At 45.6% G+C, this 27262-nt stretch overlaps 1 protein-coding gene across 1 annotated transcript in view; it reads left to right on the top strand.

Moving 5' to 3' along the window:
• The window catches only part of LOC134533559 (integrin alpha-9-like), a 192959-nt gene that overhangs the window by 121621 nt on the left and 44076 nt on the right, over positions 1-27262 (top strand). Inside the window, exons 13-16 of the mRNA XM_063371095.1 lie at positions 5108-5253; positions 5443-5545; positions 12852-12990; positions 24195-24405. Of these exons, the coding sequence (XP_063227165.1) occupies positions 5108-5253; positions 5443-5545; positions 12852-12990; positions 24195-24405 (599 nt within the window). The remainder of the gene's footprint in view (positions 1-5107; positions 5254-5442; positions 5546-12851; positions 12991-24194; positions 24406-27262) is intronic.

Genomic DNA, 27262 nt, shown 5'->3' with positions numbered 1-27262 from the left:
GAAGGCTAACAATGTTTACATGAGCGATTATGACTCCAGCCTGCCGTCTTCCTACATCTGTTATTTCGATGTAAATTCTCTCTATGGTCATACGATGCTTGGTAAGCTTCCGGTGGGCAACTTCCAGTGGGTGCAGGAACTCGAATATGCAAACTGGAACTTTAGCACCATGGACACCGATGGTGACTGCTCATGTTTTATAGAGGTGGATCTATCCTTTCCGCGTGAATGTCATGACCGGCTATCAGACCTGCCGCTTGCACCCGTGAATGGCGTACCGGTGAACGGCAATATGTCAAAGCTCTTATTCACACTTGAACCGCGAAAGAACTATGTTTTACATGCAAAAACACTGCAGCACTACCTTACGTACGGGGCCGTTCTTGACAATGTTCATCGTGTTTTGCGCTTTGAACAAAAATCCTGGATGGCGTCGTACGTACGGTATAATCTGAATTGCCGTGCTCAGGCAGCGAACCCCTTTGAGAAATCCTTCTATAAATTAATGAATAATTCCGTTTTTGGCAAATCTTTGCAGTCGCCGCGTAGGGAGCGTGACATACGTGTGGTTTCGCGGTACGATACCATATATGGTGCGGCAGAGTTGATAGGTCGTCCGTCATTTAAGGCAAGGCGGATCGTCGATGAGAATCTGGTCCTCATTGAGTTAGCCAAAGGTTCGGTAACCTTCAACAAACCCCTTTACACTGGTGTGGCCATCTTAGATTTATCCAAATTGCATCTCTATGATTTCCACTATAACTATATGCAGGTTAAGTTTCCCTTTCCATCTCTGCACCTGCTTTACTCAGATACCGATTCTCTTCTGTACCACATCGAGTGTCGCGATGTGTATTCTTCGATTCTCCCCGATTTGGCTTCTCGATTCGACACTTCGAATTATGCTCCAGATAATGCTCAAAGGTTTCCATCAGTCAACCACGGCATGACTGGTGTCATGAAGGATGAAGCCGCTGGACGCATCATTACTGAGTATGTTGGTCTTCGCCCCAAACTTTATGCATACAAGATGGACGATGGTGCTTTTACGCTTAAAGCCAAGGGTGTGAAGGCCAGTGTACTCAGCTCGCTACTTTTTGAGCAATATCTGGATTGCTTGCAAACAAATTCACGGGTTTGGGGGACTCAATATCATTTTCGTTCACGAAATCATATTGTTTGTACTGAACGCGTGACTAAGGTGGCGTTTTCATCAGGTGACGACAAGCGGAGCATTTCCGATGATGGAATTAGCACGCTTCCATGGGGACATTACCGTCTAGATCCCTGAACCTGAGTTCCCCACATAATAAGAGATTCTAACTTTTTTTTTTATTTTATAATTTTCCAGTTTATTTTTTTTTGTACTATCCTCATACCTTGGTACGCTCAAAAAGCATTGCTGCTCCGAGTCGAGTTGTAGGAAAACAACAGCACTCCAAACTCCTCCTCCGCTCGGAGTGGCCAACTGGGTAGATGGCAACCAACTTCGATTCATTGCCTCCCCCTTCAGCCATAAAACATTAAGAATGTTGGACAGAACTCATGCACTACTGTACTGCGCATGTGGAGATAAAACCATCGGTATGTTTAACATGTAGAGATTGCACTCATCTTATTTACACGGTTCAGATAGTGAATCTGATAGTTTTCTTTAAATGCTAGTCTGTTTAATAATTTAAAGTAAATTTGAGTCTATCCTGATTTTAAATGCTAATGTGGTTAAACTTTGTTGCATGTCATCTTTCCGTCAAGACCAGGTCAACTATAGTCTTCATTCTGTCTCTGACAATTCCATAATGAACATGGCTGCTTTTGAGGAAATGCGCGATTGCATTGAATATGCGCTTCATGCTTGCATCGGCATGAATATAGATGCGATAGTACACCATCTAGAGGTCTCCGCGATCAATTTGTTCGCTGCATTTCCAGAGGAATACGAGTTTCTAACATACCTTTACAACGGTATTATAGCATGCTTTGAAGCTGTAATGGAGGCTCAAGAGCAAGTGGAGCCAGATGATGGAGTGGACAGCGGCTTGGGAAAGAGTGACGGTGAAGCATAATGCTTGCGCCCTTGTTAAACATGGAAAATAGGCCTCTCGGGGAAACTCGCCATGTATAAAAAAAAGGAGTTAACGCATCTAATGCTGTACCTCCTGAGACATAGTCTCTAAGGTGATGTGGAAAGCAGCATACCACTATAAATTCAAACACAAGTTTTTATTTATTTTTTTTTTTTTCAGCTTACACTCCAGAGAATCTTCCGCCACGTCGAGATGAAGAGAATGAGACTACACATCATAGTTATAAATTCACTATCACTAAATAATAATAATGAGCTTACACTATTATTAAATGCATTACAGGAAAGCTAACACTAAAGTATGCCTATAAGAAAATATTTCTTATGCCTGCTTCTGATGCATATAAAGGAACACATATCATGATCATTCAATATGGTGCACTCTGTGCATGTAAGGGAACAATCTTTTCGGTGCACTCTGTGCATGTATTGGAACGAGTCCTTGGGTGTATCATGTGCTTCCAAGATGGTGGGGCTGTTGAATCCAAGATGGCGGAGAATTGTTTAAAGGTTGTAATATTTTTTAAATTTAAATATCGCGCCCTCTGGTAGCAACACTTGTTACTAAATATATCGATTAGCATTCGACCTATCGAATGGTGCTGCGCCCTGGCAGCTGAAATATGAAATAAAAGTAAATATATCGATTAGCATTCGACCTATCGAATGGTGCTGCGCCCTGGCAGCTGAAATATGAAATAAAAGTAAATATATCGATTAGCATTCGATCTATCGAATGGTGCTGTGCCCTGGCAGCTGAAATATGAAATAAAGATGGCGGTGGTGGCACACTCTGGTAGCCAACTTGAGAATCAAGATGGCGGCGCCTCTGGCAACTAATTTTTGAATTTGCCGCGCGATACTAGCGACATCTACCAGCCAACTTGAGAACCAAGATGGCGGCGCCTCTGACAACTAATTTTTGAATTTGGCGCCATCTGGTAGTCTGTGCTGGAATTAAAGATGGCGGCTGTATAATGATTTTTAATTTCAAATGTGGCGCCTTAGGTATGCATTAAGGAAGGCAAAAATACCCTCCCCCTTTTATCATAAACTTGACATCAGTACATAGCATATATAGATTATTTATTCCACCATATTCCAATTGGTCTCGTGGTCTAGTGGTCAAGGCGTCCGCCTCGTAACCACGACATCCTGGACGTTTTCACGTCCCATGGATCGAATCCCAGCCTCGGCACTGAAAATATTTTAGTTAAAATAAAATAATACCTGCTGCTACCTGGTGGCGACCAACAGAACTATATGACGTCACACAAGATGGCGGCCTCCAGCAGCCTAAACAAGATGGCGACCAGGAAAAATCAAGATGGCGGCCTCCAGCAGACGAAACAAGATGGCGACCAGGAAAAATCAAGATGGCAGCCTCCAGCAGACGAAACAAGATGGCGACCAGGAAAAATCAAGATGGCGGCCTCCAGCAGACGACACAGAATCATGACGTCACGATTCGAAGTTGGTGGAAATTTCTAGAAATACAAAATGGCGGATTTGCGGATTTGCGATTTGCGGATTTGCGGATTTGTGAATTTGCGGATTTGCGGATCTCCGGATTAGCAGATTTGCGAATTTACGAATTTGCGGATTTGCGAATTTGCGGATTTGCGGATTTGCGGATTAGCCACTGGATTAGCAGATTAGCCACTGGATTAGCGCATAAAAAACTGGATTTGCACATAAAAAACCATAAAAAATGCGTAAAAAACCATAAAAAATGGGATAATCCCCGGATTACCCCGCTCCCCCCTCGCCTATGTTCCAGAGTCGGCACGCTCTCCCTACTGATATATAAACATACATTTTTAAGGGCGAGTGAATTGTGAACAGACTTTTAGTGGGGTGATTTAATTAGTAATGTAAATATCAACAACAAATAAAACTGTATTAAATTTATTGGGCTAACCTGACAAAAATTTTCTCCCCATTACAACTATATATAATATATATACATATATATGTATATATACATATATATGTAAATATACTTATATGTATATATACATTTATATATACATACATATATCCAGTATACAACTTATCTCGCTGTCTGCCTGTTCAGGAAGACGAATTCATGACAGTACATTACAAAATTGTTTATCCTCTTTGTTTCAATATAACTTCCCTTTGTCAAAATATATGGCCTAGAATCAATGTGGTTCTTCTTCGGGAATGTTTTGTTTCAGCCTATATGTCTACTCCATACTCATAAAACAATAATTTTGTTTAACAATATGAGATGCAAAGCTAACTTTATTTTTAACCTTTTATTTGCCGTGTTTTAACTTATATATCAAAGCGGAAATTTCAAAATAAACACCTAAGTTATAATTTTTTAAATTTATAATAATGTAATATTACTCTTGAAGTAAATCGCTTAGTGAATTATGCAGCAGTTTCAATCAAATGCAGACTTTATATAAAATAATTATATTCTTTATAAATTTCATTGGATCTACTTCAGAGTTAAATTATCATTCCTGTCTCCAAATAAAAATAATTGAAAAACAAACATTGGGATTTCAGCACATTGAACATTTTTGTTTATGCTCTGTTTCTTCCTGCCTGTGTTATTTCCCATCTGGGCGAACAATGGCTAGGGAAAAACGGAGGGGAGGTGGATACTGCACACTGCCACAGTGTCTGTGGTACAGATATTTTCTGTCAGTTGGCTTGAAGGGAAGTTAGCAAACTTGGGTGCATGTCGCCCGCGGAGGTCAGCTGTATATTCGCCAGGAAAGGTGTGGCGTTGTACTGGAATTATATTTATGGTTTTTGGATCCTGTTCATTTGCCAAACGGGGTCGAAATATCACAAGTGTAATACAATTTGAAATCAATATTTAAAAAAAAAGGCTGTGTTGAGGGTTTACAGATAACTATATCACTCATTAATTAAATTACACTTTATTATGCATATCTTTGCTTCCAGAGAATTTCATGTATACACGCTACTTTGCTACACAAATAAAACTTTAATTATGAGTATTTTGACATGTGTTTACAGACCTGCGCTACTTCCTCAAGGTGGATCCAGTATTCTCCAGAGTGTATTTCCCTGGTAAGAATGGACAGAACTCCAACATTTACATGGCAGATGTCGTCGTACTTGGAAACTCCTCTAACTGCAAGAACTTCTCCGTGAACATAAAGGTGAGAGGTCACGGACCAGCGAGAAAGTTTACTCGTACTTTCTGCGTAGCATGGATTTTATATTGTTTTTATTTTGTTGATCTGGATTAGAATTTTCATATGAAGCCTTATATGCAGTTCAAGCAAAATAGCTTCACTCTCACCTAGTAATTCCCCGGTCTTATAACCAAGGTATGATGCTTGTTTTAGGCTGGGCAGAAGGATTTCTCAAAGCCTATAGATGTTAAACTGGACTATTCGCTGCTAGATGAAGTCTCCATGCCCACAAGAATAAGCAGGGGTGCATATGAAGGTAATTTGAGGAGTTTTGTCGTATCAGTTTATCTTATAAGTTAATTTTAATTTTAATTAAAAGTTAGTTTTAATTTTTGATATTATTTATCTGCCCTCACTTCTTTCCTGCACACATGCAGTCATCTGTGCCTCCAGCTACTCATTGATCTTCGTTTTAACCTCGCTCCTCCTTCAGCTCCATCATTCCTCTGGCTTTTGTAACTCTCCATTCACTGGGACCCACGCCTGCCTTCTCTGTTCACTTCCGCTCCTGCTTGCACATCATTAGCCTACTCAGCACCGAGCGAAGTGCGGCAGTGGTAGCACCGAGCTAAGTGGGACAGTGGTAGCACCGATCTAAGTGGGGCAGTGGTAGCACCGAGCTAAGTGGGACAGTGGTAGCACTGAGCTAAGTGGGGCAGTGGTAGCACCGAGCTAAGTAGGGCAGTGGTAGCACCGAGCTAAGTCGTACAGTGGTAGCACCAAGCTAAGTCGTACAGTGGTAGCGCCGAGCTAAGCGAGACAGTGGTAGCACCAAGCTAAGCGGGGCAGTGGTAGCACCAAGGCTGCCATTCTGGAGGACCCGAATTGGAATCCCATTTACGCTATCCTGATTTTGTTTTAAAATGGTATTACCGGAATTGTTCCGGACAAATGCTGCGATGGTACTTACCTCACGCCATCATATAATTGGCGTTGTATTTTACATTTTCTAAAGACCTCGTGAATGTTATGTAAACCTCAAAATAAACTCAATATAAATCCGTATTGACCATATTTTGCCTTAACTATTGCATAAAGCTTTTATTTTTATTTTGTAGCTTTTAGTTGTATTTATAGTCTATAGTCTACAGAAGCTGTTAGTAGTCATACTGAAATAAATTCCCATACATTTTTATAAAGAAGACATTTTATAATTTCAGGTATTTCTTGGCATTGAAAAAAGGTTTTCAGTAACATTGGTCACGTACCTATAAATTTTGTGTACCATGATTTGCATATTTGTTTCGAGCCCTCGCCAACTCTAATTATTAAGTTTTTTTTGTATTTAAGTCAATCGGAGTCCTAACTGTCTGGTTGAGAGCGAGTTTATTTTAGGAGGGAACACAACACACACGAAGTAAAATTGGGAAGCCTATTGTAAGGAACTATCCCAGCATTTCTCCTGACATGACTTAGGAATCCACGGGAAACGCAAGGCCAAGGTGGTAGGACTGATATTTGTAACATCGTGCTCCGAAATGTCGTACCACTGTGAAACATCGTTTCTTAAATTCTTGTTGGTCTCGTCACCCTCAACCTGTGCTTACAAAATATTGGCTGTAGTAGGGGATGAGTGTAACTATTTTATCAGTCTAAAACTATTTTTTCTATCATTTTACTGAGTTTGTATAATTTATGTTCATTATTTAAACACATTCATGTATTTTGTGAAACAAGGATAATGGTATACATCGTCAGGTGTGTGTGTGTTTGGGGGGGGGGGGGGGGGTCTTTGGAAGAAACACTTTTCCATATCGCACTTAAAACGTTTGGCTGTTAAATCATAGTATAATTACAAAATACATCAAATAAATTTAAAAATTATATTATTAACTTTTTCAACTTTAGTAAAAATTTTGTTAAACACTAAAAAAATTTAATACTTCAATTCACCATTAGATTTGTTAAGAATATGAAGACAAACATACCAGGAAAAAGGGCAAAAGAACTTCATTTTTAGATTTACTCTCTGAAGAAAATAAAAAATAAAAATGTACCAATCTCAGTGAAGTGGATCAACAAATGCTATCATGAAGTAAGTTGTAAGTTGGGCTAAAATCCTAAGTCAAAAATAAGCCCAGAATTTGTTGTGTTACCTCAAATTCTGTTGTGCAAGTAAATCCAAACAAGATTTGAAAAAACATACTCTGCAAATGCATTTGTTTGACTGTCTGTAAGGACTAAAAACAAGCAAGCACATAATTGTTATGGCTGAAATTACCCATCCCTGGAGGTGCCCTAGCTTCATTAATTTAACAAGTCTCAGTAGAGGTATTTTAGATTTGATTAGTAATTCAGTAGTTTGGAAACTTTTACCTAGTAATAAATCTCAGTAAAATATTTGGAGTGTTTTTAGACCTACATCTAATCAATTTGCATCCAGGACAGTAATACAAGTACCCTTGTTTGTGTAAACTTTTACATTACGACTAATGCATTGCCGCAACTCCCACCCCCCTTTTTTTCGACTAGTGGTTGGGTACTGCAAAACCGTACACCCGACTAAGAGATACACGTTATTCAAACCATGCTAAGATATTTTCCAAACCGAAAATGTCCACAAACTAGCGAACTCCTTACGTGTGGGACTCCGTTGTAATAAACCAAATAACTTAATCTAAAAAATTAAGGATTGAGCAATAAGAAAAGGTTCTCGCAAATTTATGAGAGCTTGAATTTATTATTCTATTCAAAAAACTAATTAAGGTGCTACTTGCAAAAAAAATCCATTTTGTGACCACAATGCCCAGACCCCGTTGGGACTGTTGGGAGCAACATATATTGCGCGGGACACCAACATTAAATCAAAACTCCGCTACCAAAATGCGCAATTTAACAGACAAGCTCTCAGCTAAACGAAAATGGGCTGTGAATAAAACTAATTGATTTTAAGTTAAAATAAATTACCAAATTCTTAAACGTAACATTAAGGAAGCAGAAAGTAGGTCAGTATTAAGAAAGAAATACAATAAACATACTGTATTGGCTTTTAATCTCATTGCAATAGCAAACACGCAAATTATTTCGCAACCTTTACATAGATCGTACAAAAGTAAACTCCAAATAAGTGTTACATAAAAATGAATAACGAGTTGCCACACCAACATTTGTACTAAAACACCTAATCGAGCGAATGATGTATCCAAAAAGTTACCTTAAAAAGTAAAATATAAAAATAAAATATAAAATATTCCTTTGAAATTATTATCAAAAAATTTAGAAATTTCTATAAATAAATATATGTACAGAATTTCTCAAGAAACTGAAAGTTTACAATTCAGATTCAAGCCTTAATAAAAGTCCAAATAATTATGTGTGTACATCTTTGAAAAAATATATAACCAGCAGAATTTCGCCTAAAAGTTCTGGTAAAGTTTTTTTGGGAAATACATTCTAACGACTTAGGTTTAAAAAAATCCGCTCAAACTCACTTTATAAATTCACGTAACAAATTTTACACGTGATTATCTGAAATTTCCAAATTTCAATTCGCAACTTAATAAAATTGCTGAATCGCAATCTGCATTCAAAATTTGGGTAGTTCTCTCCTTGTTGCAGCGTCGACATGGGAGGCTGTGGTTGGTCACTTGCTTGACAAATCCATTTGGGCAGCCCATTTCGTTCGTGCGTACTTCCAGCAAGCACGTGCCATTCGGCCAGACTGGATCAGGCGCGCAGTCGCACCCCGTGTTGTGCGATACGTAGTAACCCTCCCATGAAGCCATTCCTCAAGATCTTGTAGACGGGCGTAGCAGCACCCTGCCCGTCGCCACAGCTTCCGCACGCACGCGGTTATATTCCACGAGATGGAGTGATACTCGCGAGGCCACGACGGATTTGTGATCGACGCCCTGTCCCGTCCCGTACTCCCCCTTCACTACCCCTACCGAGTTGAATGTACGTGAGAATGTACCTCCTTTTCGTTAAATGAGCTTTCGTTTTGTAGAATTTGCTTCCTTTTGATTGACGGTGCTTCCAAAATGTGCTGCCTTTTTCATTGAATGGGCTTCTATTTTTAATGTTGTTTTGACTCTAATATTATATAGTAAATGGTTCTTGATTTGACTAGCGGTGTATGTATATAAGCCAGGATCACCTAGTTTGTTTCTTCTGGTGCATAAGTCGCGTAATTACCTGTTCTTGTGAACTCGATGGCATCTTTACCGTCTTTAACGACGAACTCGATGGATGTTGAACCATCGTCTACGGGAACCCTGATGTCAGCGGCGATGGTTATGGAGCAGATCCCGTTGGCAATGTCAACATTGGAGGAGACTTCAACGGTCGTGGTACCGCCAGCAGAAGAGACTTTAATGCCGGTAGTGCTGGCTGCACAGGAAAACTCGGCGAACGCTGGTCCGCCATCGATGGAGACTTCAATTGGTGATGATTCGTCAACAAACAACGAACATCGGTGCTGTTACTGTGAAAAGATTTTCTCAAACAGCAGCAATGCTCGCCGACACGAGAAGAGAGAATGTGCTAAGAACCTTTATCGCAAAATGATTGGCTGTGAGAAATGTCACAAACAATTTGCAAGACAAGATAATATGAAAATGCACATGAAGATATGCAAAGGTCCTGCTGTTCGGCAGAAAGTAAAGGTTTATATACAACAACGATGCATTGATGTTCATAAGAGTATGCCTGGAGATGGTGCAACTGCGGAAACGTTAGTAACTGGATCGGGTCTGAAAGGCTCGTCTTCATCACCCCGGTATCCTTGCAGCTACTGTGATAATGACGTTCGCATTTGCTCATGATGTACGGAGACATGAGAGGAGTAAATGTACGATGAATCCATCTCGCATGAAGTTTCGCTGTGATGAGTGTCATGAATGGTTTACTCGAATTGATAATTTGCGACGACATGCGAAAAACTGTAAAGGTGAAGTCCATGCGCCTACTGCTGAACTACCTGCAGAAATTTCGACTCCTCGCTTTAGATTGGAGGCACGAAAGTGTACAAGTAAAAAAAAAACAGATGCGCCGCAACCGATTGCTATGGCATCTGGACAAGGAACTAAACCTAAGACTGTGGTCGGTGCTCTACAGGTGAATGATAATGGCTTATACTTGGTGTAGTCTGCATTTCGTGGAACATTGAAAGACTACTATTATCTAAATACGCTTAGTGAGTCGAAAGACATTTGTAATTTTCTTGACGATATCAGACAGAACTTAATCAGCTTACTGATGATGTAGCAACAAACGGACCTTTCAAATATAACTTGTGGTTGGACTGTATACATGGAAAGCCATATCCGTTCGATGACAAAGTGAAGAAATGTGTATTCAAGACATCGGCAGCAGTAATTTACAGTTCTGACGATGTGAAGCAAACTGTTAAACACTGTATCCAGAAACTCTGTCAAGCAGAGGAGGACTATGTCAGCAAAGGTTCTGGTTGGTCTCTGTCTAGTACAAACCGATTGGAGCTAAGAATCAGTCATTTCACGCCTATGCAGGGTTAAATGTTTATAAGATTGATAACTTACGCAAGTGATCTTGTAGTAGAATAGAAATTATGTAATAAATATTATGTTTGTAAAAGAATTTGTGGTGTTTAATTCCTCGAACCTGACACTTTTCTGGTATTTTAATTAAATTTATTTATAGCTTCGTTCAGAGATTGAACCAAGTATCGATTCAATATGTAAAATATTGTGTGATTTTTTCGGGGAATTTTGTAATTTTTCCTGAATTTCTAGGTCAATAAATAAATATTTCAAAGATGGTGGGCATAACGGCTTACTGGAGGCTGGTAGTAGATGATTTTAAGTCTCTTTTAGGACTATGGTCATGATTTATTGAAATTATTTTTTACATAAATTTTTTTTTGCATCGACCAGGGACCTAACCAAGAAAAGGAATCGATCTAATCAAACTGTATTCTAATAAGTTAATTTTTTAATGAATTTTGAAATTTTTCCCCAATTTCTAGCATTGAAATTACAGATTTTCAAGATGGTGGCCGTAACGAATAGTGCAACGGTTTTTTTAAAGATTTTTATTATTTAATTCGATTGATTAATTTTTTTAATGATTTTTAAATTTTTTCCCGAATTTCTAACATAAAAATGAAGGATTTTCAAGATGGCGGACATGACATCATACCTGATGATATATATGCTATGAAAAGAGTGGTGGGGGTCAGTCTACCAGAAGCCACTGTGAGGGAAGGATCGGTCGCCATTTTTATTTTTTTTGCCCTCACCGGGTTTGAACCGAGGACTCCGAGCTCCATGATGTAAATGTAAATTTTTTTAAATATTGTTATTAAATTTTTATTACTTGAATTTTTTATAAATTGTAAAAAATTTTTAAATTAAAATCGGATAATAAATAAAGATTTTCAAGATGGTGGCCGTAACGGAAATTTCAATGGTGACGTCATAATCCTAGATGACGTCAGAGGCTTATCGGAGGCTGTAGGCATGGATGCTTAAGCCTCTTTTAGGATTTTGAGCTCTTTCTAAGGCAAAACGACTTTTGAGGTTTTTCGAAATCCTAATTTTTGAATTAACAAATTTTGGAGATTTTTTGGCGGAATTTGTTTTCAAAAAAATGGAAATTTTGGCGAATTTTGGGCAAATTTTGGCAAGTTTTGAAGGTCAAAGGTTAAGGTCAAGTTCAAGGTCACGGACATACAAGATGGCCGCCATGACGTCAGAATCCAAGATGGCGGTCGTCACCACTGGCACCACAGCCTGAAGCCTGTGCCAGTATGCCCTATTACATACTACTGTGAAGTGTTCTTTTAAAGAGGTATTCCCATCCTGTTCTATTTTTTCGTACCAGTGTTCCATCCGCACTTTACCTCGTGTTAAAAATGATACATGCTGAGCAGGCTGGCTGGTTCGTTGCCCAATCAGTGTAGCCTTGTTCCATCAGTATCGAGCCTTCAAGAGGCAAGAGCAAGTGCACTGTGTCCTCTCTTCAAGAGCATTGTCGCACACCTCTTACATCTGCTACAGCTGCATTCACGACACGTAGCAGTACGTTATGGTGCCAGTGCTGCTACGTTTTACGAATTTACCAAACTATTTATAAATAATATTACCAGCTACGCAATCACGGAGTTTTAATTACAACGTAAAAGGAGAAACTTGATACAAGGTAAAAAATACCCTGTTTCTATCAGAGTTTCGTACAATACATCTTGCGCATATAACTTGTTTGCTGTTCCCTACATATAATGCACAGCAATTAGGTAAAATTGAGTTTGTTTGAATTCGGTTCAACTTATAAGGTGTGCTGTGAAATAAATTTATCCCCAATGATATTCAAGACTCTGTGTATGCAATTCTTGCATCATTAAATGATTATAAAAAGGTAGAACTTTTCTAAAGTTTGTTTTTGACTATGTAACTTTTCAATTTTTTCGTGCATTTATTATTTGTACAAGTGTGTTAATTGTTTTGTAGGGTATAATAGTTGTGGTAAACTTGATCACGTTTGTAGTAAGCATGTTCTATAGTTTACATAAAATGTGATGCTGATGGATAGGCAGCACTGCGGCATGGCAAACATGAGTACGGTGTACGGGGCTGGTTTTGCAGACTTCTGCCAGGACTGCCCCGTGGTGAACCCCAGTGACCCGAACTCCGCTCTGCTACGCGTCCCGTTCGCGACGGGCTGTCAGCAGGACGACGCCTGTCGCACGGACCTGAAGCTGCGCGCGAAGCTCGTCAGCGCTGCGTGAGTAGCTGCCCTCTGGTGTCTGCTCTCTGGTGTCTGCTCTCTAGTGTCGCTGCTCTCTGGTGTCGCTGCTCTCTGGTGTCGCTGCTCTCTGGTGTCGCTGCTCTCTGGTGTCGCTGCTCTCTGGTGTCGCTGCTCTCTGGTGTCTGCTCTCTGGTGTCGCTGCTCTCTGGTGTCGCTGCTCTCTGGTGTCGCTGCTCTCAGGTGTCGCTGCTCTCTGGTGTCGCTGCTCTCTGGTGTCGCTGCTCTCTGGTGTCGCTGCTCTCTGGTGTCGCTGCTCTCTGGTGTTGCTGCCCATGGTGTCGCTGCTCTCTGGTGTCGCTGCCCTCTGGTGTCGCTGCCCTCTGGGGTCTGCTTTCTGATGTCGCTGCCCTCTGGTGTCACTGTCCTTTGGTGTCACTGTCATTTTGGTGTCACGGTCCTCTGGTGTCCCTGTCCTTTGGTGTCGCAGCTCTCAGGGTGTCGCTGCCTTCTGTTTTCACAGCTCTCAGAGTGTCGCTGCCCTCTGGTGTCTGCTCTCTGGTGTCTGCTCTCCGGTGTCGCTGCCCTCCGGTGTCCCTGTCCTTTGGTGTCGCAGCTCTCAGGGTGTCACTGCCTTCTGTTTTCGCAGCTCTCAGGGTGTCGCTGCCCTCTGGTGTCTGCTCTCTGGTGTCGCTGGCCTCTGGTGTCTGCTCTCTGGTGTCAGCTCTCTGATGTCGCTGCCCTCTGGTGTCAGCTCTCTGGTGTCTCTGCCCTCTGGTGTCTGCTCTCCGGTGTCCCTGCCCTCCAGTGTCCCTGTCCTTTGGTGTCGCAGCTCTCAGGGTGTCGCTGCCCTCTGTTTTCGTAGCTCTCAGGGTGTCGCTGCTCTCTGGTGTCTGCTCTCTGGTGTCTCTGCCTTCTGGTGTCTGCTCTCTGGTGTCTGCTCTCTGGTTTCGCTGCCCTCTGGAGTCTGCTCTCTGGTGTCTATGCCCTCTGGTGTCTGCTCTCTGGTGTCGCAGCCCTCTGTTTTCGCAGAATTCAGTGTGTCGCTGCCCTCCGGTGACCCTGTCCTTTGGTGTCGCAGCTCTCAGGGTGTCACTGCCCTCTGGTGTCTGCTCTCTGGTGTCTCTGCCCTCCGGTGTCCCTGTCCTTTGGTGTCGAAGCACTCAGGGTGTCGCTGCCCTCTGGTGTCTGCCCTCCGGTGTCCCTGTCCTTTGGTGTCGCAGCTCTCGGGGTGTCGCTGCCCTCTGGTGTCTGCCCTCCGGTGTCCCTGTCTTTGGTGTCGCAGCTGTCAGGGTGTCACTGCCCTCTGGTGTCTGCCCTCCGGTGTCCCTGTCCTTTGGTGTCGCAGCTCTCAGGGTGTCGCTGCCCTCTGGTGTCTGCCCTCCGGTGTCCCTGTCCTTTGGTATCGCAGCTCTCAAGGTGTCGCTGCCCTCTGGTGTCTGCCCTCCGGTGTCCCTGTTTTTTAGTGTCGCAGCTCTCAAAATAACGCTGCCCTCTGGTGTCTGCCCTCCGGTGTCCCTGTCCTTTAGTGTCGCAGCTCTCAGTGTGTCGCTGCCCTCTGGTGTCTGCCCTCCGGTGTCCCTGTCCTTTGGTGTCGCAGCTCTCAGGGTGTCGCTGCCCTCTGCTGTCTGCCCTCAGGTGTCCCTGTCCTTTGGTGTCGCAGCTCTCAGGGTGTCGCTGCCCTCTGGTGTCTGCTCTCTGGGGACTCTGCCCTCCGGTGTCCCTGTCCTTTGGTGTCGCAGCTCTCAGGGTGTTACTGCCTTCTGTTTTCGCAGCTCTCAGGGTGTCGCTGCCCTCTGGTGTCTGCTCTCTAGTGTCGCTGCCCTCTGGAGTCTGCACTCCGGTGTCCCTGTCCTTTGGTGTCGCAGCTCTCAGGGTGTCACTGCCCTCTGGTGTCTGCCCTCCGGTGTCCCTGTCCTTTGGTGTCGCAGCTCTCAGGGTGTCGCTGCCCTCTGGTGTCTGCTCTCTGGGGACTCTGCCCTCCGGTGTCCCTGTCCTTTGGTGTCGCAGCTCTCAGGGTGTTACTGCCTTCTGTTTTCGCAGCTCTCAGGGTGTCGCTGCCCTCTGGTGTCTGCTCTCTAGTGTCGCTGCCCTCTGGAGTCTGCACTCCGGTGTCCCTGTCCTTTGGTGTCGCAGCTCTCTGGGTGTCGCTGCCCTCCGGTGTCTGCTCTCTGGTGTCGCAGCCCTCCGGTGTCCCTGTCCTTTGGTGTCGCAGCTCTCAAGGTGTCGCTGCCCTCTGGTGTCTGCCCTCCGGTGTCCCTGTCCTTTGGTGTCGCAGCTCTCAGGGTGTCGCTGCTCTCTAGTGTCTGCCCTCCGGTGTCCCTGTCCTTTGGTGTCGCAGCTCTCAGGCTGTCGCTGCCCTCTGGTGTCTGCTCTCTGGTGTCGCTGCCCTCCAATGTCCCTGTCTTTTGGTGTCGCAGCTCTTAGGGTGTCGCAGCCCTCTGGTGTCTGCCTTCGGTGTCCCTGTCCTTTGGTGTCGCAGCTCTCAGGGTGTCACTGCCCTCTGGTGTCTGCCCTCCGGTGTCCCTCTCCTTTGGTGTCGCAGCTCTCAGGGTGTCGCTGCCCTCTGGTGTCTGCTCTCTGGTGTCGGCCCTCCGGTGTCCCTGTCCTTTGGTGTCGCAGCTCTCAGTGTGTCGCTGCCCTCTGGTGTCTGCTCTCTGGTGTCTCTGCCCTCCAGTGTCCCTGTCTTTTGGTGTCGCAGCTCTCAGGGTGTCGCTGCCCTCTGGTGTCTGCTCTCTGGTGTCGCTGCCCTCCGGTGTCCCTTGCCTTTGGTTTCGCAGCTCTCAGGGTGGGGCTGCCCTCTGGTGTCTGCTATCTGGTGTCGCTGCCCTCTGGTGTCCCTGTCCTTTGGTGTCGCAGCTCTCAGGGTGTCGCTGCCCTCTGGTGTCTGCCCTCCGTTGTCCCTGTCCTTTGGTGTCGCAGCTCTCAGGGTGTCGCTGCCCACTGGTGTCTGCCCTCCGGTGTCCCTGTCCTTTTGTGTCGCAGCTGTCAGGGTGTCGCTGCCCTCTGGTGTCTGCCCTCCGGTGTCCCTGTCCTTTGGTGTCGCAGCTCTCAGGGTGTCACTGCCCTCTGGTGTCTGCCCTCCGGTGTCCCTGTCCTTTGGTGTCGCAGCTCTCAGGGTGTCGCTGCCCTCTGATGTCTGCCCTCCGGTGTCCCTGTCCTTTGGTGTCGCAGCTCTCAGGATGTCGCTGCCCTCTGGTGTCTGCCCTCCGGTGTCCCTGTCCTTTGGTGTCGCCGCTCTAAGGGTGTCGCTGCCATCTGGTGTCTGCTCTCTGGTGTCTCTGCCCTCCGGTGTCCCTGTCCTTTGGTGTCGCAGCTCTCAGGGTGTTACTGCCTTCTGTTTTCGCAGCTATCAGGTTGTCGCTGCCCTCTGGTGTCTGCTCTCTGGTGTCTCTGCCCTCCGGTGTCCCTGTCCTTTGGTGTCGCAGCTCTCAGGGTGTCGCTGCCCTCTGGTGTCTGCCCTCCGGTGTCCCTGTCCTTTGGTGTCGCAGCTCTCAGGGTGTCACTGCCCTCTGGTGTCTGCCCTCCGGTGTCCCTGTCCTTTGGTGTCGCAGCTCTCAGGGTGTCGCTGCCCTCTGATGTCTGCCCTCCGGTGTCCCTGTCCTTTGGTGTCGCAGCTCTCAGGATGTCGCTGCCCTCTGGTGTCTGCCCTCCGGTGTCCCTGTCCTTTGGTGTCGCCGCTCTAAGGGTGTCGCTGCCATCTGGTGTCTGCTCTCTGGTGTCTCTGCCCTCCGGTGTCCCTGTCCTTTGGTGTCGCAGCTCTCAGGGTGTTACTGCCTTCTGTTTTCGCAGCTATCAGGTTGTCGCTGCCCTCTGGTGTCTGCTCTTTGGTGTCTCTGCCCTCCGGTGTCCCTGTCCTTTGGTGTCGCAGCTCTCAGGGTGTCGCTGCCCTCTGGTGACTGCCCTCCGGTGTCCCTTTTCTTTTATGTCGCAGCTCTCAGGGTGTCGCTGCCCTCTGGTGTCTGTCCTCCGGTGTCTCTGTCCTTTGGTGTCGCAGCTCTCAGGGTGTCCTGCCCTCTGGTGTCTTCTCTCTGGTGTCTCTGCCCTCCGGTGTCCCTTTCCTTTGGTGTCGCAGCTCTCAGGGTGTTACTGCCTTCTGTTTTCGCAGCTCTCAGGGTGTCGCTGCTCTCTGGTGTCTGCTCTCTGGTGTCGCTGCATCTGGAGTCTGCTCTCCATTGTCCCTGTCCTTTGGTGTCGCAGCTCTCAGGGTGTCACTGCTCTCTGGTGTCTGCCCTCCAGTGTCCCTGTCCTTTGGTGTCGCAGCTCTCAGGGTGTCGCTGCCCTCTGGTGTCTGCTCTCTGGTGTCGCTGCCCTCTGGTGTCGCTGCCCTCCGGTGTCCCTGTCCTTTGGTGTCGCAGCTCTCAGGGTGTCGCTGCCCTCTGGTGTCTGCCCTCCGGTGTCCCTGTCCTTTGGTGTCGCAGCTCTCAGGGTGTCACTGCCCTCTGGTGTCTGCCCTCCAGTGTCCCTTTCCTTTGGTGTCGCAGCTTTCAGGGTGTCGCTGCCCTCTGGTGTCTGCTCTCTGGTGTCTGCCCTCCGGTGTCCCTGTCCTTTGGTGTCGCAGCTCTCAGGGTGTCGCTGCCCTCTGGTGTCTGCTCTCCGGTATCCCTGTCCTCTGGTGTCGCAGCTCAAAGGGTGTCGCTGCCCTCTGGTGTCTGCCCTCCGTTGTCCCTGTCCTTTGGTGTCGCAGCTCTCATTGTGTCGCTGCCCTCTGGTGTCTGCTCTCTGGTGTCTCTGCACTCCGGTGTCCCTGTCCTTTGGTGTCGCAGCTCTCAGGATGTCGCAGCCCTCTGGTGTCTGCTCTCTGGTCTCGCTGCCCTCCGGTGTCCCTGTCCTTTGGTGTCGTAGCTCTCAGGGTGAGGCTGCCCTCTGGTGTCTGTTCTATGGTGTCGCTGCCCTCCGGTGTCCCTGTCCTTTGGTGTCGCAGCTCTCAGGGTGTGGCTGCCCTCTGGTGTCTGCTCTCTGGTGTCGCTGCCCTCCGGTGTCCCTGTCCTTTGGTGTCGCAGCTCTCAGGGTGTCGCTGCCCTCTGGTGTCTGCTTTATGGTGTCTGCCCTCCGGTGTCCCTGTCCTTTGGTGTCGCAGCTCTCAGGGTGTCGCTGCCCTCTGATGTCTGCCCTCCGGTGTCCCTGTCCTTTGGTGTCGCAGCTCTCAGGGTGTCACTGCCCTCTGGTGTCTGCCCTCCGTTGTCTCTGTCCTTTGGTGTCGCAGCTCTCAGGGTGTCGCTGCCCTCTGGTGTCTGCTCTCTGGTGTCTCTGCCCTCCGGTGTCCCTGTCTTTTGGTGTCGCAGCTCTCAGGGTGTCGCTGCCCTTTGGTGTCTGCTCTCTGGTGTCTGCCCTCCGTTGTCTCTGTCCTTTGGTGTCGCAGCTCTAAGGGTGTCGCTGCCCTCTGGTGTCTGCTCTCTGGTGTCTCTGCCCTCCGGTGTCCCTGTCTTTTGGTGTCGCAGCTCTCAGGGTGTCGCTGCCCTTTGGTGTCTGCTCTCTGGTGTCGCTGCCCTCCGGTGTCCCTGTCCTTTGGTGTCGCATTTCTCAGGGTGTTGCTGACCTCTGGTGTCTGCTCTCTGGTGTCTCTGCCCTCCGGTGTCCCTGTCCTTTGGTGTCGCAGCTCTCAGGGTGTCACTGCCCTCTGTTTTCGCAGCTCTCAGGGTGTCGCTGCCCTCTGGTGTCTGCTCTCTGGTGTCGCTGCCCTCCGGTGTCCCTGTCCTTTGTTGTCGCAACTCTCAGGGTGTTACTGCCTTCTGTTTTCGCAGCTCTCAGGGTGTCGCTGCCCTCTGGTGTCTGCTCTCTGGTGTCGCTGCCCTCTGGTGTCTGCTCTCTGGTGTCTCTGCCCTCCGGTGTCCCTGTCCTTTGGTGTCGCAGCTCTCAGGGTGTCGCTGCCTTCTGTTTTCGCAGCTCTCAGGGTGTCTCTGCCCTCTGGTGTCTGCTCTTAGGTGTCGCTGCCCTCCGGTGTCCCTGTCCTTTGGTGTCGCAGCTCTCAGGGTGTGGCTGCCCTCTGTTTTCGCAGCTCTCAGGGTGTCTCTGCCCTCTGGTGTCTGCTTTCTGGTGTCGCTGCCTTCCGGTGTCCCTGTCCTTTGGTGTCGCAGCTCTCAGGGTGTTGCTGCCTTCTGTTTTCGCAGCTCCCAGGGTGTCGCTGCCCTCTGGTGTCTGCTCTCTGGTGTCGCTGCTCTCTGGTGTCTGCTCTCTGGTGTCGCTGCCCCGACCTCGGGTCAGTGCCATTTGGCTGATGTTACTGCATATGTTCATGGCTGCGCAGCCAGTCCATCTCCGTCCTTCGGCGTAACCAGTAGTGCACATCGCCTTCGACCTGTCGCAAACTCCCGCAATTTTGAACCTAGCGTGTGATTTGACCCCGCCATCTTCAATTTTTTGCAATAGTTTTGATATAATTCTAAATATGAACTATGCAGCACAATTTTGGGCTTGTAAAGGCATAAAACGTATCCACCAGAACTTCTGTGTCTTGTTGCAAGCACATATTTACTAACAGGCTTTAGTCTGTAAGCGCCGCGAGGAAATAACTCATTATTTCACACGGGCGACTACAGCTATCTTGATAATTACATTAGTTCACAAGTGTTGACTTAAAAATGTAGCCACGTCTACCCAAAATATTTAGCACAGAAGCTTTATTGCAAGCTGTGTAAGAATACCTAAAATTGCAAGATGGCATGGCTTAATCACCTTAATAAGTGTGAAGCGGCGTCACGTGCCACCACGCCTAAACTGTGATAACTGCTGATGACGCGCTGATGCCAATAGGCGTCCAAAAGGGTCCTTCCTTCACCCCCGTGATGTAATGAGGTCGGCAGGCTACCAGACATTGGAGGGTTGTCGGAGAGGGTGCATACTGTAGAAGGCCTTGGCCGAGAGTCCGACAGCAGCGGCAGTCCGAGGGGGGGAGGCGACACTGGCGGGTCCTCGAGTGACACCAGCAGGTGGAGTGGTGGTAGTGACCCCGGCGGGTTGTGGTAGTGACCCCAGCGGGTTGTGGTAGTGACCCCGGCGATGAACTACCTTGTGGCGACTTCCTGGGGGAAGGTAGTACCGACGAGGCGAAGATGTGAATGCTGGTGAACAGTGTGGCAAAGTAGTGTACAAAGGACCGGACACATCTTCATTTGGTTAATTAAGGGTTTTCATTTCGCAAGTTGAAAAATAAATTTTAGTGTAGTAAATAAGGATAAATTTAATTATCTATAGGGTTTTCTGTTCAAACTTGTCCCCTCTTCCCCCTATATTTAGAACACTAATGGTAAAGTGATAATAAGGCAGTTTGATAAAAAATTAAAATTGCAGTTCAGGAAAGTCTGATAGTAAAGTAACCCTTCAAAAGCAGTGGTTTAAAAGAATCACAAATATTTTTTTTTTCCGCAAAGAATTCGTTTCAAACTTTGTGAGAATACATTTTCCAGTTTGTTTATAACATCAGGCATATATTATGTATTTATTTTAGCATATAAATTGTTCTTAACAAAAAATATGTGTGGCTATTACTACTGAAAAAAATGGGAGCTAACGAGCATGTAAAAAATGTTTTTTTTTGCATAGGTTACCAGCACTAAGGATTAAAATGATAGATTTTGAACATATATTCATCCTGCAGAAGGCTAAAATTTTCCAATAGATAAAACAGTGCTTAGTTAAAAATTATAATCGGTTGGAAACTTAAAAAATTACAAATAAAATTTTTAATGGGCAAATGATTTGTCCTCTGACCATAAAACTCATATTCCCTTCTATATTTGAGTTATTTTTAATTGTTTTTCTCCCTTAAAATTACGTTCATTTTAAAGTGAAATTAACTTCTGTGTATGAAAAACTTAATTCTATAAATTAAATATTTTAGTGCCAGATAAGTAAACACACACTGCTTGGCAACTAATTAAAAAAATTAAAATGATGATATCTCAAGGGTTACTTCTTTAATTTGTAGCAAAACACTTGTAGAAATTAACTAAGTTTTTTTCTCTCTCACCAAGTCACTCAGGTGATTGGCCAATCTTGTGTCTCTTTAACCCTTCTTACTAATACATTATATCAAATATTCACTACTTAATTTAGCTTCCAGTAAATTGTTCTGGAATATAAATAATGTATACAAACTTTCCCATTGTCCAACATTAAGTAGACACGCTTCGCCATTGCTACATAGTGTTTATTTCTATCAAGTGCAACTGGTATAAAAGGGTAAGAATCGGCCAGGTGTGTCACTGGTGGTTCTCTACGGTAGAGGTACTCGTAGTGGAGTGTCACTGGTGGTTCTCCACGGTAGAGGTACTCGTAGTGGAGTGTCACTGGTGGTTCTCCACTGTAGAGGTGCTCGTAGTGGAGTGTCAATGGTGGTTCTCCACGGTAGAGGTACTCGTAGTGGTGTGTCACTGGTGGTTCTCCACGGTAGAGGTACTCGTAGTGGTGTGTCACTGGTGGTTCTCCACGGTAGAGGTACTCGTAGTGGAGTGTCACTGGTGGTTCTCCACGGTAGAGGTACTCGTAGTGGAGTGTCACTCGTGGTTCTCCACGGTAGAGGTACTCGTAGTGGTGTTGCACTGGTGGTTCTCCACGGTAGAGGTACTCATAGTGGTGTGTCACTGGTGGTTCTCCACGGTAGAGGTACTCGTAGTGGTGTGTCACTGGTGGTTCTCCACGGTAGAGGTACTCGTAGTGGTGTGGCACTGGTGGTTCTCCACGGTAGAGGTACTCGTAGTGGTGTGTCACTGGTTGTTCTCCACGGTAGACGTACTCGTAGTGGTGTGTCACTGGTGGTTCTCCACGGTAGAGGTACTCGTAGTGGTGTGTCACTGGTGGTACTCCACTGTAGAGGTACTCGTTGTGGTGTGTCACTGGTGGTTCTCCACGGTAGAGGTACTCGTAGTGGTGTGTCACTGGTGGTTCTCCACGGTAGAGGTACTCGTAGTGGTGTGTCACTGGTGGTTCTCCACTGTAGAGGTACTCGTAGTGGTGTGTCACTGGTGGTTCTCCACTGTAGAGGTACTCGTAGTGGTGTGTCACTGGTGGTTCTGCACTGTAAAGGTACTCGTAGAGGAGTGTCACTGGTGGTTCTCCACTGTAGAAGTACTCGTAGTGGTGTGTCACTGGTGGTTCTCCACGGTAGAGGTACTCGTAGTTTAGTTTCACTGGTGGTTCTCCACGGTAGAGGTACTGGTGGTGGTGTGTCACTGGTGGTTCTCTACTGTAGAGGTACTCGTAGTGGAGTGTCACTGGTGGTTCTCTACTGTAGAGGTACTCGTAGTGGAGTGTCACTGGTGGTTCTCCACGGTAGAGATACTAGTAGTGGAGTGTCTTTGGTGGTTCTCCACGGTAGAGGTACTCGTAGTGGAGTGTCTTTGGTGGTTCTTCACGGTAGAGGTACTCGTAGTGGAGTGTCTTTGGTGGTTCTCCACGGTAGAGGTACTCGTAGTGGAGTGTCTTTGGTGGTTCTCCACGGTAGAGGTACTCGTAGTGGAGTGTCTTTGGTGGTTCTCCACGGTAGAGGTACTCGTAGTGGAGTGTCTTTGGTGGTTCTCCACGGTAGAGGTACTCGTGGTGGTGTGTCACTGGTGGTTCTCCACGCTAGAGGTACTCGTGGTGGTGTGTCACTGGTGGTTCTCCACATAGAGGTACTGGTGTTGGTGTGTCACTGGTGGTTCTCCACGCTAGAGGTACTCATGGTGGTGTGTCACTGGTGGTTCTTCACAGTAGAGGTACTCGTGGTGATGTAGAACTGTGGCCTATTTCATAAAACTACAAGTCTACAAGTTACAAGTAACTTTGCTAGTAACTTGTAAAAACTTTGATAATGTTGTTTTATAAACTACAAGTAAATACTTGTAGTTACAAGTGAAATGCTACAAGTTACAAGTTAATTTTACAAGTAAATAAATGTTTTTGTTTCATAAACAAACTTGTAGCTTGCAAGCATTTGTAACTTGTGAGAAATTGCTACTAGTGTCAATACATAGGTAGAATATTGTGTAAGTTTAATTATATTAGTTCTAAATCATTAATAATCTATGCTTGTGTATAGAATGATATTATAACATCTTAGAATACAATGGATATTATTATATTTACCGATTCTGATGAAAATGATACAGATATTGAGGTTATGAGGTGACCACACAATTTTAGAAAGAGAGTGAACATGGGACTTGGCACAGTATTTGAGTATAACGAAAGGTTCCGCATGAGTGCTGTTAAACTGGAGGAGCTAGTACAAGATATAGGCCATTTATTGGATCACCATACACGAAGAAATAAATCGTTATCTGCAAGGGAACAAATATTTGTCTCTCTACATTTGTTGGGAAATGGCGGACAGTACCATGCAGCTGGATATATGCATGGTATTTCCAAAGCAACAGTACACAGATGTATCAAAACATTTGTAAATGCTGTCAATGAAATCATTTTTATCAGCATACACTTCGCAACTATAACCTACAAATTCGTTACATAATCAAAACACGAACCATAAACAGCTGACTCGTAAACTTGTAGGTATGTATTACAAGTGCACCAACTTCTACAAGTCAAGCAACTTTCTTTGTGAAACACTTCAGATTCACACTTGTAAGAAATTCCCTTGTAACTTGTAACTAGTAACTTGTAGACTTCTAGTTTTATGAAATAGGCCACTGGTGGTTCTCCACGGTAGAGCAACTCGTAGTGGTGTGTCACTGGTTGTTCTCCACGGTAGAGGTACTCGTAGTGGTGTGTCACTGGTGGTTCTCCACGGTAGAGGTACTCGTAGTTTTGTGTCACTGGTGGTTCTCCACGATAGACGTACTCGTAGTGGTGTGTCACTGGTGGTTCTCCATGGTAGAGGTACTCGTGGTGGTGTGTAACTGGTGGTTCTCCACGGTAGAGGTACTCGTAGTTTAGTGTCACTGGTGGTTCTTCACGGTGGAGGTACTCGTGGTGGTGTGTCACTTGTGGTTCTCCACGGTAGAGGTACTCGTGGTGGTGTGTCACTGGTGGTTCTCCACATAGAGGTACTGGTGTTGGTGTGTCACTGGTGGTTCTCCACGGTAGAGGTACTCGTGGTGATGTAGAACTGGTGGTTCTCCACGGTAGAGTGACTTGTAGTGGTGTGTCACTGGTTGTTCTCCACGGTAGAGGTACTCGTAGTGGTGTGTCACTGGTGGTTCTCCACTGTAGAGGTACTCATAGTGGTGTGTCACGGGTGGTTCTCCACGGTAGAGGTACTGGTAGTGGTTGGTGTACTACGGGCCCGGTCCCGGTGCCGGCAGGGCGCCCCTAGTGCTCGGCAGGCAGTCGACAGTGGCGGTGGTCGTCTCCCTGCTCGGCCGTGAAGACCCGGCCTTCCTCGCGCGCGTGTTGCTGGAGGCTCCGGCGGCCGCCTCGCCGGCCAGGATGCCCTCCTCCTGCCGCGCGCTCGAGGGCCCGCTGCTGCTGGTGCGCTGCGACGTGGCCGACCCGCTCCGCCCCGGCGCCAGTCCGGTGAGTCTGTGCCACTTCCCGAGTGATCCCCAACAGATCTGTTTCAATAGAATTTATATTAGTCGAACTGGAAATTTCTCCCACCCTACCCTGATAGTGCGCACATGTGGGAGGGGAACGTTCGGTTGAGAATGCCGGCCTATGTCGGAACAATCTGTGTCACTGCAGCGTCTCGTTCCTCAGGAGGTGTGCAGCTGAGTGGCACACAGAGTACACAGGTAACTGGATTTATAGCACACATTGTAGGAGCATAGAGTCAGTCACCTTACAGATCGTAGCCCAACAGCGAGGTCGGATAGGGTGTTCTTTGTTTTTGTTTCGTGTTACTGTGTTTATTTGTAAACATGGCGACGAGGGGTGGAATCCAATATAGGACACAGAGAGAAACTAGGGACAGTAGTTCAGAGTCTGTTCCCTAGATCCAGCCCCGGCTTCACAGCACACAGAAGCTGTGGCACACACAGAATTTGGGTACTTGCGGCAGCAATTTGAGCATTATGGAGCTCGCTGCGACAATACCTTCACCTGCTGTTAATACTCCTGAGGAAGCAGACTTGAAATCCACTATATACATACCGCCCTTCATGGCTGGAAAAGCAGCTAATGAACACAAGGATAAGTGAAAATACACAGCAAAACATTCGGCAAATTTTCGATGTTTTTTCTTGTAAAATTACTGTTTAATGTTAACCTTAATGTATTTACAAGGTCTTTTATTTTTAAAAAAAAAAGCCAGATGTGTAAAAATAACTTTTGTTTGCACTGTCGTGACTTAAGATAAAGGAAATAATTACATAATTTGACTAACCTGTGAAGTTTGTTTTCTCCTGAAGGCCATATTACGTGACTGTGCAAGTCCCAACACTTCATCTCGTTAGGGAAATGGTGGCAGCAACTCATCCTGGACTACAGCTTATCCACTCGGAAGGGGTTGCGGGATTCAGGAGGACAGAGTGCATGACTTCTTTTGACTTTGCCCCAAACTAGGGCGTGCAGCTGTCGCGGCTGACTGGGAGACTCTGCGCTGTGCCACAGGGTGATTGGACTGGTGCAGGGTGCAGGACCCATGGAATGTGTATCGACTGACTACTGGGCATCATCCACTCTCAGACCTGCAGAAAATTTCTCTAGAGACAGTCCTGGGTTGTTGTTATTTTTGTCAGCCAGGTCAGCCGGCAAAATGCACTGTTCATGATCTGGTATGTATTGTGTTTGCTAGGGATGGTAGCGTTCCCTGGGCCTAGCTGCTAGACTGAGTAGCAGCAAATATGTTCCTATAATATTTGCTGTTTCACTGTCCATTAGGTTTAAGTAGTTGGATCTCACCTCTCTCTTGAAGGCTATCCTGGTTCGATGCCCCATGGAGTTGAACCAGGTTTTTAGCAAGTGGGAAGGAAATGTGGTGGATATAGTGGTACTCTTGTTTCCCACAACATGAATTCTGCCACCACCTTTTTTTGTTTCTAATGAGCACGATGTTAACGAGGCATTAAGCGCTATTCCATATACTCATTCATTCATTCATACTCTGTCCATCGCCAGCTATGGAGTACATTTTAGCTGTTGGTGGATGGTGCCTTGTAAGGAAATTTACAACCTTTTCATGGAAGTTATTTTAGGAAACTATGGTAAACCGAAATAAAAATAGCCAGACTAGCATTAAAACCGAGGTTAATCTTAATTGACATACAAGGGCTTACTACTCCATCACCTCGTTCTGTAATAGCTAGGGCGGACGAGGTGGAGGTTAAAATTGGTGGTGGTTGTTTGTCAGGTCATTCAGTCTTAACAGCTGGAAGACATCTCCCAAGATGACTTCAGTAGTTTTAAATGTAGGGAATTCGCATCTAATATCTTGTATCAGGAATTACCTCTGCTAGTTTACACTCTTTGTATGATGCAACGGTAGTGTTAGCCTTGGAGTCTGCTTGGGTAGGCCATCTCCTGTGTCCATACCAGGCATGTGCAGGTAACAAGTATGCACAGCTGTTAAGATTCATACTTATTTACTTACACTTTGTTAACCAAAACTAATATCTATAAGTACTTGAGCAGATTTTGGCAACTTAATATTATATGTTCCGGCATTCTTGATGTTACACCAGGCCTTGTATCTTAAAGTCACATGTCTGTTCAATCCATGTACACCCGTTTGTTACCAACAGCACTAAGTTCAGACATTAGGTAACCTGTTCTGTCAACAATTCCAAACTTTTCTTATGACACACAACAAACCCAGTGGCACCAATTCATGACCTTTGAATCATTATGCTATTGACATAATGCTGCTTAACCTTGATAGTTAAAGTCGTGTTTTAGGGATGAGCTGATTAATTGGAAATCCGATTCCGAGTATTACTTTTGATCCATTACTATACTAATACAAATTATTTTCATTCAGATTTGTATTTGTTACGGTAACAGGAAAATATAATTAAAAATCGGTGGAATTAAATAAGATTATTTAGTTATAGAAAATACCTTGACGTTAGACAAACAATAAAATGGCATATTACAGTGTCACCATTCACTGTTTGGATTTGAAAAAAAAAAAATCAATTAAGGTTGGCAATGGATTACTCTCAGGAGTGATCTTAAATTTCTTTCTATTGGTTGGTGGTATTATAATTGTTTTTAATATTGCCAGGGGGGGGGGGAGAGATATATCCCCCAAATATCCCCTCACTCTCAGTACGCCCTTGATAACTGTAGAAAGATGTGAAAGTCGAACTCACAAAGCCGTAGCGCAAAGTTACAAAAGTGAGCGTAGGAAATAATAAATGAATTTCCACATTTTTTTTTGTTCGTTATCCGCGTGACTAGCGATGCCACCGCAGGTAAAAGCTGTGAGGTGCGG

Source organism: Bacillus rossius, chromosome 6, assembly GCF_032445375.1.
Source record: "Bacillus rossius redtenbacheri isolate Brsri chromosome 6, Brsri_v3, whole genome shotgun sequence".
NCBI lineage: Eukaryota > Metazoa > Arthropoda > Insecta > Phasmatodea > Bacillidae > Bacillus > Bacillus rossius.
This window is presented reverse-complemented; position numbering and strand designations above follow the sequence as displayed.